At 44.4% G+C, this 14,398-nt stretch overlaps 2 protein-coding genes and 1 long non-coding RNA gene across 5 annotated transcripts in view; 1 reads left to right on the top strand and 2 right to left on the bottom strand.

Annotated features, from left to right (window-relative positions):
* The window catches only part of ABCA5 (ATP binding cassette subfamily A member 5), a 62,969-nt gene extending 53,576 nt beyond the window's left edge, over nucleotides 1-9,393 (bottom strand). For all 3 annotated transcript variants that reach the window (XM_024981098.2, XM_024981099.2, XM_059878358.1), the window contains exon 1: nucleotides 9,296-9,393. The gene's annotated coding sequence lies outside the window, so the exon portion shown is untranslated. The remainder of the gene's footprint in view (nucleotides 1-9,295) is intronic.
* On the top strand, nucleotides 8,319-9,669 carry LOC112442755 (proline-rich protein 2-like). The gene is made up of 2 exons (XM_024981166.1): nucleotides 8,319-8,431; nucleotides 8,934-9,669. Exons 1-2 carry the CDS (start codon nucleotides 8,319-8,321, stop codon nucleotides 9,667-9,669), a joined length of 849 nt encoding a protein of 282 aa, XP_024836934.1.
* Nucleotides 9,670-11,958: 2,289 nt separating this feature from the next.
* LOC104975164 (uncharacterized) lies at nucleotides 11,959-13,430 on the bottom strand. The gene is made up of 2 exons (XR_813566.4): nucleotides 13,226-13,430; nucleotides 11,959-12,100 (listed from the first exon to the last, which is right to left on the bottom strand). It is a non-coding gene; the product is annotated as an uncharacterized lncRNA (long non-coding RNA).
* Between the last annotated feature and the right edge of the window lie 968 nt (nucleotides 13,431-14,398).

Below are 14,398 nucleotides of genomic sequence, written 5' to 3'. Positions count from 1 at the left end.
ACACGGTTGCAGAGAGTCAGACATGACTTAGTGACTGAATAACAACAAGAAAAATCTCATGATTCTAATATTCTAAAACTCTAATCATGTGAAAAATGTAAATGTCAATAACTTTGACCTTCTATCTACTCAAGTTATTAAAGTGAAACATCCTTTTTTTTTTTTTTTGGTTGTTTACAAACCAGCGGACATTACTTTCTTTGTAGCAGCCTGAAAAAAGACACACTACTCTGAGAATGAAAACATCTTTTTTCTATTTTTTAAAAAATGTATTTATTTTACTTTACAATACTGGTTTTGCCATACATTGACTTGAATCCGCCATGAGTGTACATGTGTTCCCCATCCCAAACCCCCCTCCCACCTCCCTCCCTATTCCATCCCTCTGGGTCATCCCAGTGCACCAGCCCTGAGCACCCTGTATCATGCCTCAAACCTGGGCTGGCGATTCGTTTCACATGTGATATTTTACATGTTTCAATGCCATTCTCCCAAATCATCCCACCTTCGCCCTCTCCCACAGAGTCCAAAAGACTGTTCTATACATCTGTGTCTCTTTTGCTGTCTCGCATACAGGGTTATCATTCAGTTCAGTTCAGTTGCTCAGTCGTGTCCGACTCTTTGCGACCCCATGAATCCCAGCACGTGTTACCTTCTTTCTAAATTCTATATATATGCGTTAGTATACTGTATTGGTGTTTTTCTTTCTGGCTTACTTCACTCTGTATAATAGGTTCCAGTTTCATCCACCTCATTAGAACTGATTCAAATGTATTCTTTTTAATGGCTGAGTAATATTTCATTGTGTATATGTACCACAGCTTTCTTATCCATTCATCTGCTGATGGACATCTAGGTTGCTTCCATGTCCTGGCTATTATAAACAGTGCTGCGATGAACATTGGGGTACATGTGTCTCTTTCAATTCTGGTTTCCTCAGTGTGTATGCCCAGCAGTGGGATTGCTGGGTCATATGGCAGTTCTATTTTCAGTTTTTTAAGGACTCTCCACACTGTTCTCCATAGTGACTGTACTAGTTTGCATTCCCACCAACAGTGTAAGAGGGTTCCCTTTTCTCCACATCCACTCCAGCATTTATTGCTTGTAGACTTTTGGATAGCAGCCATTCTGACTGGCGTGAAATGGTACTTCATTGTGGTTTTGATTTGCGTTTCTCTGATAATGAGTGATGTTGAGCATCTTTTCATGTGTTTGTTAGCCATCTGTATGTCTTTTTTGGAGAAATGTCTGTTTAGTTCTCTGGCCCACTTTTTGATTGCGTCATTTATTTTTCTGGAATTGAGCTGCAGGAGTTACTTGTATATTTTTGAGATTAATTCTTTGTTGCTTCGTTTGCTATTATTTTCTCCCATTCTGAAGGCTGTCTTTTCACCTTGCTTATAGTTTCCTTTGTTGTGCAGAAGCTTTTAATTAGGTCCCATTTGTTTATTTTTGCTTTTATTTCCAATATTCTAGGAGGTGGGTCATAGAGGACCCTGCTGCGGTTTATGTTGGAGAGTGTTTTGCCTATGTTCTCCTCTAGGAGTTTTATAGTTTCTGGTCTTATGTTTAGATCTTTAATCCGTCTCGAGTTTACTTTTGTATATGGTGTACATAAGTGTTCTAGTCTCATTCTTTTACAAGTGGTTGACCAGTTTTCCCAGCACCACTTGTTAAAGAGATTGTCTTTTCTCCATTGTATATTCTTGCCTCCTTTGTCAAAGATAAGATGTCCATAGGTGGGTGGATTTATCTCTGGACTTTCTATTTTGTTCCATTGATCTATATTTGTATTTGTCTTTGTGCCAGTATCATACTGTCTTGATAACTGTGGCTTTGTAGTACAGCCTGAAGTCAGGCAGGTTGATTCCTCCAGTTCCATTCTTCTTTCTCAAGATTGCTTTGGCTATTTGAGGTTTTTTGTATTTCCATTAAAATTGTGAAATTATTTGTTCTAGTTCTCTGAAAAATACCACTGGCAGCTTGATAGGGAAATGAATTGCACTGAATCTATAGATTGCTTTGGGTAGTATGCTCATTTTCACTATATTGATTCTTCTGAGCCATGAACACGGTATATTTCTCCATCTATGTGTCCTCTTTGATTTCTTTCACCAAGTGTTTTATAGTCTTCTATATATAGGTCTTTTGTTTCTTTAGGTAGATAAATTCCTAAGTATTTTACTCTTTTCGTTGCAATGGTGAATGGAATTGTTTCCTTAATTTCTCTGTTTTCTCATTGTTAGTATATAGGAATGCAAGGGATTTCTGTGTGTTAATTTTATATTCTGCAAGTTTACTATATTCATTGATTAGCTCTAGTAATTTTGTGGTGGAAAACAAAACATCTTAAAGAAGGAAAATCAACTAATTGCTTGTTTTCTTTGAGATATGAAGTGCCTGGCTGGGCTGTTTGAAAACTCAAAAGAAACATTCTTAATGTCGATTAACTTTTCACGTGCATCTAACTGGGAACTTCAAAGCTGGAGTCGGGTTTTTGTAAGCTGACACAACTCTGATCTTACCTGCCCGCCCCTGCGCCCACGAGCACAGCCACGCTGGTCTAACCAGGTGCACCATGAAAAGGGCGGGGGGGTGGGGGTGGTCAACCCGGGAGGGTGGCTCTGCATCGGGACGGGAAGCACCAAGGGCCGTGAGAGCCACCCGCACATCACAGGTGTGGGGAGACGCCGTGCAGCTTCTTCAAGTGTGAGGACCACAATGTCTCTGGGGGTTCTCTTCTGTCAAGAGGACAGAAGGAAAAGCAACAGAAGAGGGGAGCCTACGCCAGACTGGCAGGATAATCCCAAGTCCCCAGGGTGCCCCCTTGTCCCCACTGTTTAGCAGGTTGGGAAAGAGGGTTCGGGGTGGGGGTGGAGTGTGGGAAGGCAGTGCCGTCTACACTGAAGATCTGGGCCAAAGATAGAGAGATCTGTCTGAGCTGAAACCAAGCCCTACAGGTTGGCGGGGCAGGGAGGTTTCCTGAAAGCTGGGGATCCTCCCCGCAGAGAGGACATGAAAGTAGTTCTTCTGACAGGAGGGCACAGCTGGAAAGGGGGCTGAAAAGCTAGAGATGAGGCGTGGCCAGCGAGGGGATGTCTGTAAAAGCTTTAAAACTTGTGCTGCACCTGTTCTTGGTCCCAAAGAAAACCTGTTTAGCATCAAGTTCTAAGTTCCTCCTCTTTCTACACTATGATGCACCTTGATTATTCAAAACATTATAGCCTACGTGTGTATACTCAGCCGTGTCCAACTCATTTGCAACCCCATGGACTGTACCTGCCAGGCTCCTCTGTCCATGGGATCCTCCAGGCAAGAATACTGGAGTGGGTTGCCATGCCCCTTTCCAGGAACCTGAGTCTCCTGAATTGACAGGAGGATTCTTTACCACTGAGCCACCTTGGAAGCCCACAGTCTACGTGGTGGCCTTCAAAAGGACAAAAGAGAAAGGGACTGACGGATGCCTGGCCTGCCCCCCATTTATCACTGGCTGCAAGTGGAAAAGAAGCAGAGAGCCAACATCCAGAAGTTCCCCTACTAGGAACATAGTTCACACAAGCCCCGGGCATCCTAAAGAGAGGACAGACAACCACAGAAAGCAGCTTTTTGAGTAGACAACACACCTAAGACCTTCTCTTTTGCAACATAAACTAGAAAATGATCCTTAGAAGCATAAGTTGACAATTAAAGGACAATAAGTCTTTTCATGGCATGTTTTTAACAAATCGTACTTTTTTGGAAAACTCATAATACTTGATCCAGTTCCCAAGTCTTTCCAATACAGTACCTTGAAATCTCTTTAACAAAGGCAAATTCCCAACTAAAAAAGAACTGGCTAAAGAACTATGACAAAGACAAGGAAATAAGAGCACAAAATTATTTTTATAAACCTCTGAAGTTACTTTCCATTGCTCCACAGTATGTCTGGGGAATGTATTCATATGTTATAGAGCATAAAATGATAATTAGGTAAGTTTTAAACACCCACTATCCCTGAAGGTGTAATAACATTCAACTTCCTGTTGAAGGATGGAGGGGACAAAAAGTGCTCACAGAACCGAGAAAGCTATCTTGAAACCAAGAAAAGAGGCAGGAAGCTCTGTGTCATCAGTGGATCAGTTTGTTACAGGGTAACTTTCTCACATGGTGGGCCTGGGGTCAGGAGAGGGGGTGGCAACCTGGAAGCATTTGCAATCTGCACTCCTGGGGCGACAGGGACAACTTTACAGTTACCCTAGAGTGGTGGTAGGTGGGGCTTCCTTGGTGGCCCTGCCTGAGATGCAGGAGACTCAGGTTTGGTCCAGGTGGGGAAGATCTCCTGGCGAAGGGAATGGAGGTAGGTGCTTGGATAATGGAACGTGCATTTCTAAGTCAAGATTCACGAATGAGCAACGAGACTCACGGACTAACGGAGCACACAGGGCACCTGATCCTAATGATTACTAAACAGTTTCTAGTAACTGCAAAGCCCTTAACAACAGAGAAGTGACCCTCTGCACAGTTCAGTCCTGGGTCAGGGAGGGGATAGCACAGATCGACTGTAATGGTACAAGATGGCATCAGTGATGCTAACGGCCATATATTTTTCCCAGAGAGAAATGACTCAGAGTAAATCTAATAAGTGGCAAGGAAACTGAAAGCCCACTAAAGCCATCTTCCTTTTCTAATGCATTAATAATTGACTTAAAGACTAAATGTTACAAGGCCCAAAATTCAATATCAGAAATTCATTAATGTATTAAACAAACATTGATTACTACATTAGATGCACTATGAAATATATTTCACCTTTTTCAAAGCAATAAAAAATATGTGCACGACCTTTGGAAATAACTGTTAGGAAAAAATCATTTGGAATGTATTAATTTTATTTCTGAGAACAACAAATGAAATTACATCCTACAAAACAGAGGAATTGAGTCATCTTGAAGTTCATAGCCATCCTGGCAAAAGATGTGGTCAGTCACCTTCTCAGCAAGTTTGCAAAGATTCTTGGAAAGGATCTTAGCTGAAAATGTTCCCAAGTCCCCAGCAGAGGACCATCAGATGTGACTTCTGATCTAACCAAGCAGAACTAGTTATGACTCCTTTGTTCCAATCAATAAACTGTTACTGCAGTTACCATATTGTGTCATCGTTATCTGTCTACATCTTAATCTTGAACTTGACCATGAAATCCTTGACAAAGAAGACTGCCTTCTTTATCTTTGCTTCTCTACCACTAATGATAATACTAAAACCAGTATGATCTCACTGCAAATCCCTCTATCGAGATTCACTGTCTTTACAAATCAAAGGTCTGCAAAGTACAGTGGAGGATGAGGGGGTGAAATGCAGCCCAAAGCCTGCGTGTGTACAGCCTGGGAGCTAAGCCTGTTTTTCACTTGTTTAAATGTATGGGGTTGAGGTGGGAGGGAATCAAAGAACAGTAATATTTTGTGACATGTTAAAATTATATGAAATTCCAATCTCGAGTCTATAAATAAAGGGTTCCTGGAATGGAGCCACGCTCACTTGTTTCTACACTGCTTACCCCCGCTTTTGTGTGACAATGGCAAAGTCAGGTAGTGGAGAGAGAGACAGTGCAGTCCACAAGATCTACAGTATTTATTAGCTGCCTCTTTACAGGAAAAGTCTGCTGACCGCTGTTTACAGATTAAAGGAGGAAGAAAAGCGGCATACTCATTAAACACTTACTGAGGGGTTTACTCAGCAAACATTAAAAAAAAAGGAAGTATTAGACACTGTTACTGACTTTGCAGACAAGATTTAATATAATGTGTTAAGTGCAACTGGGGAAAGCGCTTGGGGAAGAGTGGAATGCAAATTCCAGGCAGAGAAAAAAGAATGAAAAAACTAGACTCTGCAAAGTGGCTTGACCTGTGTAAAGAACAGTGGAAGTGTTAGTGGCTCAGCCCGCCAGGCTCTTGTGTCCATGGAATTCTCCAGGCAAGAATCCTGGAGTGGGTAGCCACTCCCTTCTCCAGGGGCTATTCCCCACCCAGAGACCAAACCCAGGTCTCCTGCATTGCATGTGGATTCTTCACCATCTGAGCCACCAGAGAAGCCCAAGAATACTGGAGTGGTTAGCCTATCCCTTCTCCTGGGGATCTTCCCCAGCCAGGGATCAAATCCAGGTCTCCTGCATTGCAGGTGGATTCTTTACTGTCTGAGCCACCCAGGAAGACCCGTGTAAAGAACAGGGGGACCTGCCAAGAAGGCAGAAGCCAGGCAAAGTGAACCCGGGACACGGATGGTCAAGTACCTTGTGTGCAAAGTTAGATTAAATACTTTTATTTTGCTCATCGCTACTTCCTTGACTTCACTTTTCATATCTGAGAACTGTTTAATTACCGGAATATCCCATATTTCACTCAGAGAAGGCAATGGCACCCCACTCCAGTACTCTTCCCTGGAAAATCCCATGGACGGAGGAGCCTGGTAGGCTGCAGTCCATGGGGTCGCTAGGAGTCGGATACGACTGAGCGACTTCACTTTCACTTTCATGCACTGGAGAAGGAAATGGCAACCCACTCCAGTGTTCTTGCCTGGAGAATCCCAGGGATGGGGGAGCCTGGTGGGTTGCAGAGAGTCGGACACGACTGAAGCGACTTAGCCCATACTTCACTAGCCCTTTCACTCTAATCTCCAAACCTCAAACTTCCACCCACGGCACCACCCTCAGATTATGACTTTGACTGCTACTTTATTGAGCAACTGAAGCCATTGGGAGAAATTTCCTAAATGCTCCAGGACCCCTTCTATCCACCCACCTACAGCCATGCCAGAGGCAATGTAACCCATTTCAGCAAGTTACCATTTCTGCCTAAACTAGAGACTCTGTTTCCACTAGGTCTCTGAGCAATAAAGCCCAAATGGAATCTGGTGTTAATGGTACCTTTAATTTAAGATTTAAATTTTGGAAGAAGAGGTTAAGAACATCTTTGGCAGATGACTTGAAAGAAATTCCTGCCCCGCTACACATACCACTGGCTCCTCAACTAATAAAATAAAAGCACTACTGAAATCAAGCCCCTTAACGGGGGATAAATTATAAATGTTCTCTTCTTCTCTAGCATTTTAAAATTTACTGAAAGTAGTGTAATGATAAAAGAAAATAATAACCATCAATATGATTTAACCTAAATTTTTTGACAGTATTTCTCACTGAATGGGAAAATAATGCCAAGGTACCCACATGATAAGTCACACAGTACCTTTTCTTATACAGAGTGTTAGCTGCTCAGTTGTGTCTGACTCTGCAACCCCATGGACGGTCCATGGAATTCTCCAGGCAAGCATACTGGAGTCAGTTGCCATTTCCTTCGCCAGGGGATCTTCCTGACTCAGGGATTGAACCTGGGTCTCCCACACTGCAGGCAGATTCTTTACCATCTGAGCCACCAGGGAAGCCCTTTCGTATATATAACAGGTTCCTAAAAACTTGTGCTTAAAACTACCCTAATCTGGTTAATTCACACACTAGCAAAGATTCCAATTTATTAGAATGCTATGAAATTCTTTTATACAATCATCCCTCTCAAACTCAAGGGCAGAGGTTACAAATTGTATTTATTTTGGTATTTCTGGCACACAGTTTAGTATATGGAATATAAAAGACACTCAACTAGATCTGTATTAATAAATTTGTTCTTGCCTTGAATGTGAGATTTCCCTATACTAAATCCTGTCTGAAGGAAAATACACTTAAACAGCACATATTCGAGGATTAATTGATTTCCTAAAGGAAGTGAACCTTAAATATCCATTCCAAGGACTGATGCTGAAGTTGAAGTCCCAATACTTTGGCCACCTGATGCAAAGAATAGACTCACTGGAAAAGACCCTGATGCTGGGAAAGTTTGAGGGCAGGAGGAGAAGGGGTCGACAGAGAATGAGATGGTTGGACAGCATCACTGACTCGATGGAAATGAGTTTCAGCAAATCCAGGAGACGGTGAAGGACAAAGAAGCCTGACTTGCTGCAGTCCATGGGGTTGCCAAGTCGGAACACGACTTAGCGACTGAACAACAATAATAATGCCTTACAAGTTAGCGTTTAACCCAAACACCCCAAAAGCCCTAACTGCCTAAATAATGTCCTTTTGTATGCAGTCTTCCCTAAAAACATGTAATATTGCTCTCTGGTTGGAAGCAAAAGACTTTTTGCTAAATTCCATGAGAATTTAGAGTCTGGCATCCCTGGGTTGGAATCTCAGCCATTCTTGCTAGTTGGGACCTAAATAAGTGACTTAATCTTTTGCGGGGACCGTTTTCCACATCTGCCCCGTGGAATAAAACCCCTCCGACCTCAGAAGGATGCCGGCGAGACTGAGTAAGATAATACTGAACCTCGCCTACGGCCGGGAGTCCAACATACACTCTCTGACTCCCCTTCTGCTCCTGCAGAACCAGGACGTCCTCCCTGGAAAGTAGATTCTTCCAGACTTATTTATTTAGAAACGCCTTATGAATACATTATGACACAGTCATGCAACAGAATACCAGGTAACTGTTAAAAAGTTACATATCATATGTACATATAAAACTCTTTGGCCAGGATATCAGAAAAGCCAGAGGTTAAAGCGTCTGCCTGCAATGCGGGAGACCTGGGTTCGAACCCTGGGTCGGGAAGATCCCCTGGAGAAGGAAATGGCAACCCACTCCAGTATTCCTGCCTGGAGAATCCCATGGACGGAGGAGCCTGGTGGGCTACAGTCCACGGGGTCGCAAAGAGTCGTTCACGAGTGAACGACTTCACTCATCCACGCCTTGGGAGCCAGGAGCAACCTTGCTGCAGCTCCGAGAGCCTCCAGCCTCCTGAGCGTTCGCATTTTAAGTACTTTCACGCCTGGAGCCCGTCCTGGCGTTTTCGGAATGAGAATCGGGTGTTTCTCCCCTGACTGCGCCCGGGCTCTGCGCATCCCTCCGCAGTCCTCCTGAGGCGCGGGGTTGGGGGGCAACCAAGCCCCCAGGGGACCCCGTTCGGGGCCGGGTCAGAGGACCGTCCTTCTCCACACGTCCGCTCCTAACGACGCCGGAGGATGGGGACCGTCCGGCCGAGCCCGGGGGCCGTCCCGCGGCCGGACGCCCCGAGCCCTGGAGGGGAGCGGGCAGCACCCCCACAGGACGCACCCTCGAGCCTCGGGCCCATCCTGCCCCCCAGCGCCCGCTCGGCCGTTCCGCGCCCCGGACCCCCGGCTCGCCCGGACCCTCCTCGAGCCCTCACCCCTCCCCGAGGGGAGACAGCTCCAGGGCGGGGCCTCCCACGCCGCAGCCCCCAGCGCCCGCCTCACCTCACGGACGGGCCGCGGGGTCCGCGAGCACCTCAGCTTCTAACTGGATCCGAGAGTGCGGCCGCGCGCGCCCCCGACGCCGCAGGCCCGCGAGAAGCGGGGCGGGGCGGGCGCGGCGCCGGAAGTCGCGCTCCGCCCCGCGCCCTACGCACCTGGGGCGGGGCTGCCCGAGACGCGGCCTGCGGGCGCGCGCGCTCCCGCCCCTCGGCCCCGAGAAGCGTGTGGGCGGGGCTACGAGGAGGCGGGGTTACGGGGCGGGGCGAGTGGGCCCTCCCGGCTGCGTGTCCCCGGAGGCCCCTGCTCTTGGGATGTGCCTCCTCCGCGGAGACCTCGCCCCGCTCCCCTTGGAGGCTCAGGCAGAAACCACGGGTTGAGGTCAGGCCTCCAGTTTGAGCCCAAACCCTGCAGCCTCCTGGCGGGTGACTTTGGTGCACACTGCCCTCTTATCTGCCTCCTGAGTCACATACTTCAAGACTCCTTTATTTTCTGCTTCCCGGCTTTTGAACGGTCCTCTCCCAGGTTTTCCCAGGAGGCTCAGTGGTAAAGAATCCACCTGTCAATGCTGGAGACGCTGGTTCGATCCCTGGGTGGAAGAGATCCCCTGGAGGAGGAAATGGCAGTCACTCCAGTATTCTCACCTGGAGGATCCCATGGACAGAGGAGCCTGGCGGGCTCCAGTCCACGGGGTCATAAAGAGTCGGACACTACTGAGAACTCACTCATGCTCCCACATCGGCGTCCAGCAGCCCCTTTCTTCCTCCCGTCGCCCGCACTGGGTGCAAGGTGCCCCTGTCCCCACCAGACCCAGACCTAGGACATCTGGACGCCAAGGATGTGTCCTCCTGAGAGTCTGGCATGTGGCAGATCCTGACTCTTCCAAATGGCCCGAGACATATGGCATCTGTGGGAGGTTCTACACTGCAGTTATTTTTGGTAAAAGTGTAAACTGGTGTTCTGAGTTTTATTGCCCAAGTGACCTAAATGCTGGTCAAAATTATTGCAAAGGAAAGAAAAGCTCACAACAGACTTTGTCCCCTAGATTTCTGTAGGGTCACATTTCTTGGCACAGTTTTTCACTTTTGGGGAATTTAAGTTCTAAAAAAATTCCCTTGATCCTGTATACATCAAGTAATTTTTAAAAATCTTATCTTAGTTTTTCTGTTTCTTGCATTTAAACCAAATCTCCACCACAGCCACTCTACTAAGTTCTATCCCAAAAATACATAAATATGTATGTGTGTGTATATATATATATATCAAGAAAACAAATGTTATTTCTCCTATTTAATATGGATTAAATAGGAAATTCAAAGAGCTACAGTGAAATCCATGTTGATTGAAAACCTGGCAGTGAGACATGGGAGAAGGGAGATAGAACGTCCTAGAAACTAGGACGTCGGAGAACCGAGGAGGACAAGTAGTGAAAACTATACATGATACATTTTTTTTTTCTTGAAATATCCAAGACATTCTAGTTACAAATTCAGAAGAGTATGTTCTTAATGCCCTAGGATTTGTGGGCAAGTGAATAAATGGAGGTCAAAAATAAATCTATTAAATAAACAAACCTACCTGTGAAAATGTGTTACTGAAAATATACATTCACCCCAATTCTCCAGCTGTACTTCTCACTAGTAGCTTCAACCAGCTTTAACGTCAGAAGTCTAGGCATCGTTTCTACCGCTCTTCTAGACATTTGTTTCCTGGTTTCTTACCCTTGCCATGTTCTCTGTCATTCAGTCTGCTCTTACTTCTACTCTTGCTTCAAGATACCATGACGAAAACCCTAAAAAGCTCATCACCCTAGACAAAACGATCTCACTTTCCTCTGCTAGACACAGGCAACCCTCTTGTTCACCTGGTTTTCCTTATGTACTGTCCCTTCAATTGTATCGATACAGTCTGAGATTAACAACTTTTTTTCCTGCTTCCTTTTTCTTGGTTTACTTCTAATTGAAGGATGATTACAATATTGTGTCGGCTTCTGCCATACATCAACATGGATCAGCCACAGGTTTCCACATAACAGGTGTTTCTTGTGCCAACTTAAATCCCCAGGTCTGTGTGCATGGTAACAGTGGGCAGTAAATGTTGCGGCTAACCCTGCTGAGGAGAAAACGCGTCCAACAGTATGCAAACATTGTCATTAATATTTCCACGAAAGGTCACACCATGCACTGCACAAAATCTACCTAATAAAAGCAAGACGTTAAACCCCTCTCAGGGATGGATGAAAAGTTATGATGATAATACGGATTCTGGAATCCTATAACAGAGAGCATACTAAATAAGATCTTTTTAATAAAAAGACGACTGCAAAGTGATGCACTGGTCATGCCATGTTCCACCGTCTCTTTGAGCCAGCTGCTTATCAGCCTGCGTGTACCTGGTAAACAATTTATTCACATCATCTTGATCTACATTTCCATGGTTACCAGGTTCCAGGACTCAATAAGTAACTGCAGGGACGATGTTCCTTTCTGAGACTCTGTCTCTAGGAAACAGCAAACAAGCTATACTGCCTGGTTGTCATGGTGGCAACCCAAATGCCCAGTTCTCATTAATAGATTTCTAGACAAACAAGTCACATGGGAACACACAGCGTAGAAGCCGTAGACCGAGATGGAACAGGTTGCTGGTCAAACAAAAGAAATGAGGACACAAAATTTTCATGCATTTAATGTAGAGAAAAAGAATTTGTTTTGCTTGCTGAACACCAGGCCCGCTGCTGATGAACAAAGGAGTCTGTTTATGCTGCTTTTTTACTTGCTGGAGACCAAAGCCTTTCTTCATGGCTTTTTCATGCTAAGAATTTAAGAACAAAACTGCTAAGTTGTTAGGGCGTTTTTTTCTTCTGACATCAAATCAGTACATTATTTTGCATGATATCAATACCCTGAAATTACACAATCCATTATGTAAATCTATTACTACGAAACAGTTTATTATTATTCTTTGTTTTTAAGCGCTTACCATTTCTACAAGCTAAAAAGAATGCCAAGAGAGAGATGTGGTTTCTAAAGTCAGGGTTTAACTCCGGTGTAACTTTGAAGAATTTCAAATCGGTAGTTTTTTCTAGAGTACAGCAAAACCAATCAAGAAACACAGCTTTGACCAACAAAGCTGACAGAGAATCTCTTTAACAATAGATTTAACGGTAGTCTTGAAGGATAGATTTCCAAACTACCATCGTTACTGAATTTGTTTTCTGTTTCGGTGTTTTTTTGACCATGATGCATGCGGGATCTTAGCTCCCAGACCAGGGACTGAACCCACACCCCTGAATTGGAAGGCAAAGCCTTAACCCCTGGACCGCCAGGGAAGTCCCCACACTGCCATCTTAAATGGGGCTGAGGTGGTTAATAAATGGCTTAGGGAAGTGACTAATGATTGGTGGAAGGTCAGACAAGGGAATGACTTCCAAAGGTAGTTTTAGTTCATTTGGCTTTTAATACTTGCTATTATTACTAATTACCATCATTGTTTTCATTACCTTGAGAAGGATTTCAAGTATTCTATTCTTTCTTTGTGTTTCCCCAAATGGAAAAATTACTCAAGAAGATAAATATTTGAAAACCTAGACAAATTTGATAGGTAAAAACTCAGTCAACCAACAGTTAACTCTGGAGTGGCTCATTGTCTTGCTTAGCAAGAACCCCAACTTTGCAGGGGAACCAAAAATGTCAACAAATCAACCATTATTCTAAGACCAAATAATAATAATAATATAAAGAGGACCCCCTGCTCCATTGTTAAACCACGTGGTGCAAACGATAAAGTACCATAGGAAAAAATCACTGAGAGCTAGAGTTACCAGGTGCCCCAGAGGGGACGATGGGCAGATAAATTTAACCAGAGTGGAGAATATATCAAAGGGCACAGAGAAACAGGCCTGCATAGGTTTTTATAAGCTCTGAATGATCAACTTACCTAAAAATACTATATGTGCTGAAGAAGAGATGACTTAGTCTGTGTGTTCTCTCCCTCTACGGTACGGAAAACGGGCTCGAGTGCTGAAGGCAAACCAGCACAGGAAGAGAGCTGAAACTCCAGATGGCTGAGGAGACAGTAAGCGAACACCTATCTACTTCAAATAAGGTCATGTTTCTGGGCACAAATTACATCCCACAGCTGCTTATGGGAACCTGAGACCTACTGCATTGCTGATAAGCTCAGTGAAACTGTAAAAATTGAAAAAATAATAGATCATCAGCTTTCTAAAAAAAAAAAAAAATCGTTAAAAGACAGTGAAAACTTGAAAACAGAAAAGTAAAACTCCAGAGTCCTTCATTAAATATATTTTATGAATGTTTAGTGGAGAAGGCAATGGCCCCCCACTCCAGTACTCTTGCCTGGAAAATCCCATGGGCGGAGGAGCCTGGTAGGCTGCAGTCCATGGGGTTACTAAGAGTCGGACACAACTGAGCGACTTCACTTTCACTTTTCACTTTCATGCATTGGAGAAAGAAATGGCAACCCACTCCAGTGTTCTTGCCTGGAGAATCCCAGGGACTGGGGAGCCTGATGGGAGGCTGTCTATAGCGTTGCACAGAGTCGGACACGACTGAAGTGACTTAGCAGCAGCAGCAGTAGCAGCAGCATGAATGTTTAGAAGAGAGTGGTTGCTAAGAACCAGTATAACTAAATTAAATCTAAGTCATACTATTCTTCTGTTTTGATCCTCTCATTAAAAATGGGAATTATATAGTCATGACATAAGTTAATTTCAAAGCATTTAATCTGATCCTTCATGATGTTTGTGGATGAGGCTCTAAAATAAGGTTGTTGTTGTTGTGAATTTGCTAAGTCATGCCCGACTCTTTTGCAACCCAATGGACTATAGTACGCCAGGCTCCTCTGTCCATGGAATTCCCCAGGCAAGAACCGGAATGGGTTGCCATTTCCTTCTTCTGGATCTTCTACCTAGGGATCGAACCTGCGTCTTCTGCATTGACAGGTGGATTCTTTACCACCGAGCCAACTGAGCTAAAATAAGGACTCAACATAATTATAATTAGGTACACTCAAAGTCTGTTAGATAACTGTAGCCAATTTTTGTTGATAGTTTTTGATAACTTACATAGGTTCGGATGTAGAAAATCA

The sequence above is a fragment of the Bos taurus genome, chromosome 19 (genome assembly GCF_002263795.3).
Source record: "Bos taurus isolate L1 Dominette 01449 registration number 42190680 breed Hereford chromosome 19, ARS-UCD2.0, whole genome shotgun sequence".
NCBI lineage: Eukaryota > Metazoa > Chordata > Mammalia > Artiodactyla > Bovidae > Bos > Bos taurus.
Note: the sequence above shows the minus strand (reverse complement) of the source record. Positions and strands in the feature narration are given on the sequence as shown.

Excerpts from the sequence above, each read along its gene's own strand:
- LOC112442755 (XM_024981166.1), top strand. The coding sequence starts at position 8,319 with ATGCCGGCGAGACTGAGTAAGATAATACTGAACCTCGCCTACGGCCGG. Across the intron at positions 8,432-8,933 it reads CAGGACGTCCTCCCTGGAAA|TCCTCCTGAGGCGCGGGGTT; the intron begins GTAGATTCTTCC and ends ATCCCTCCGCAG.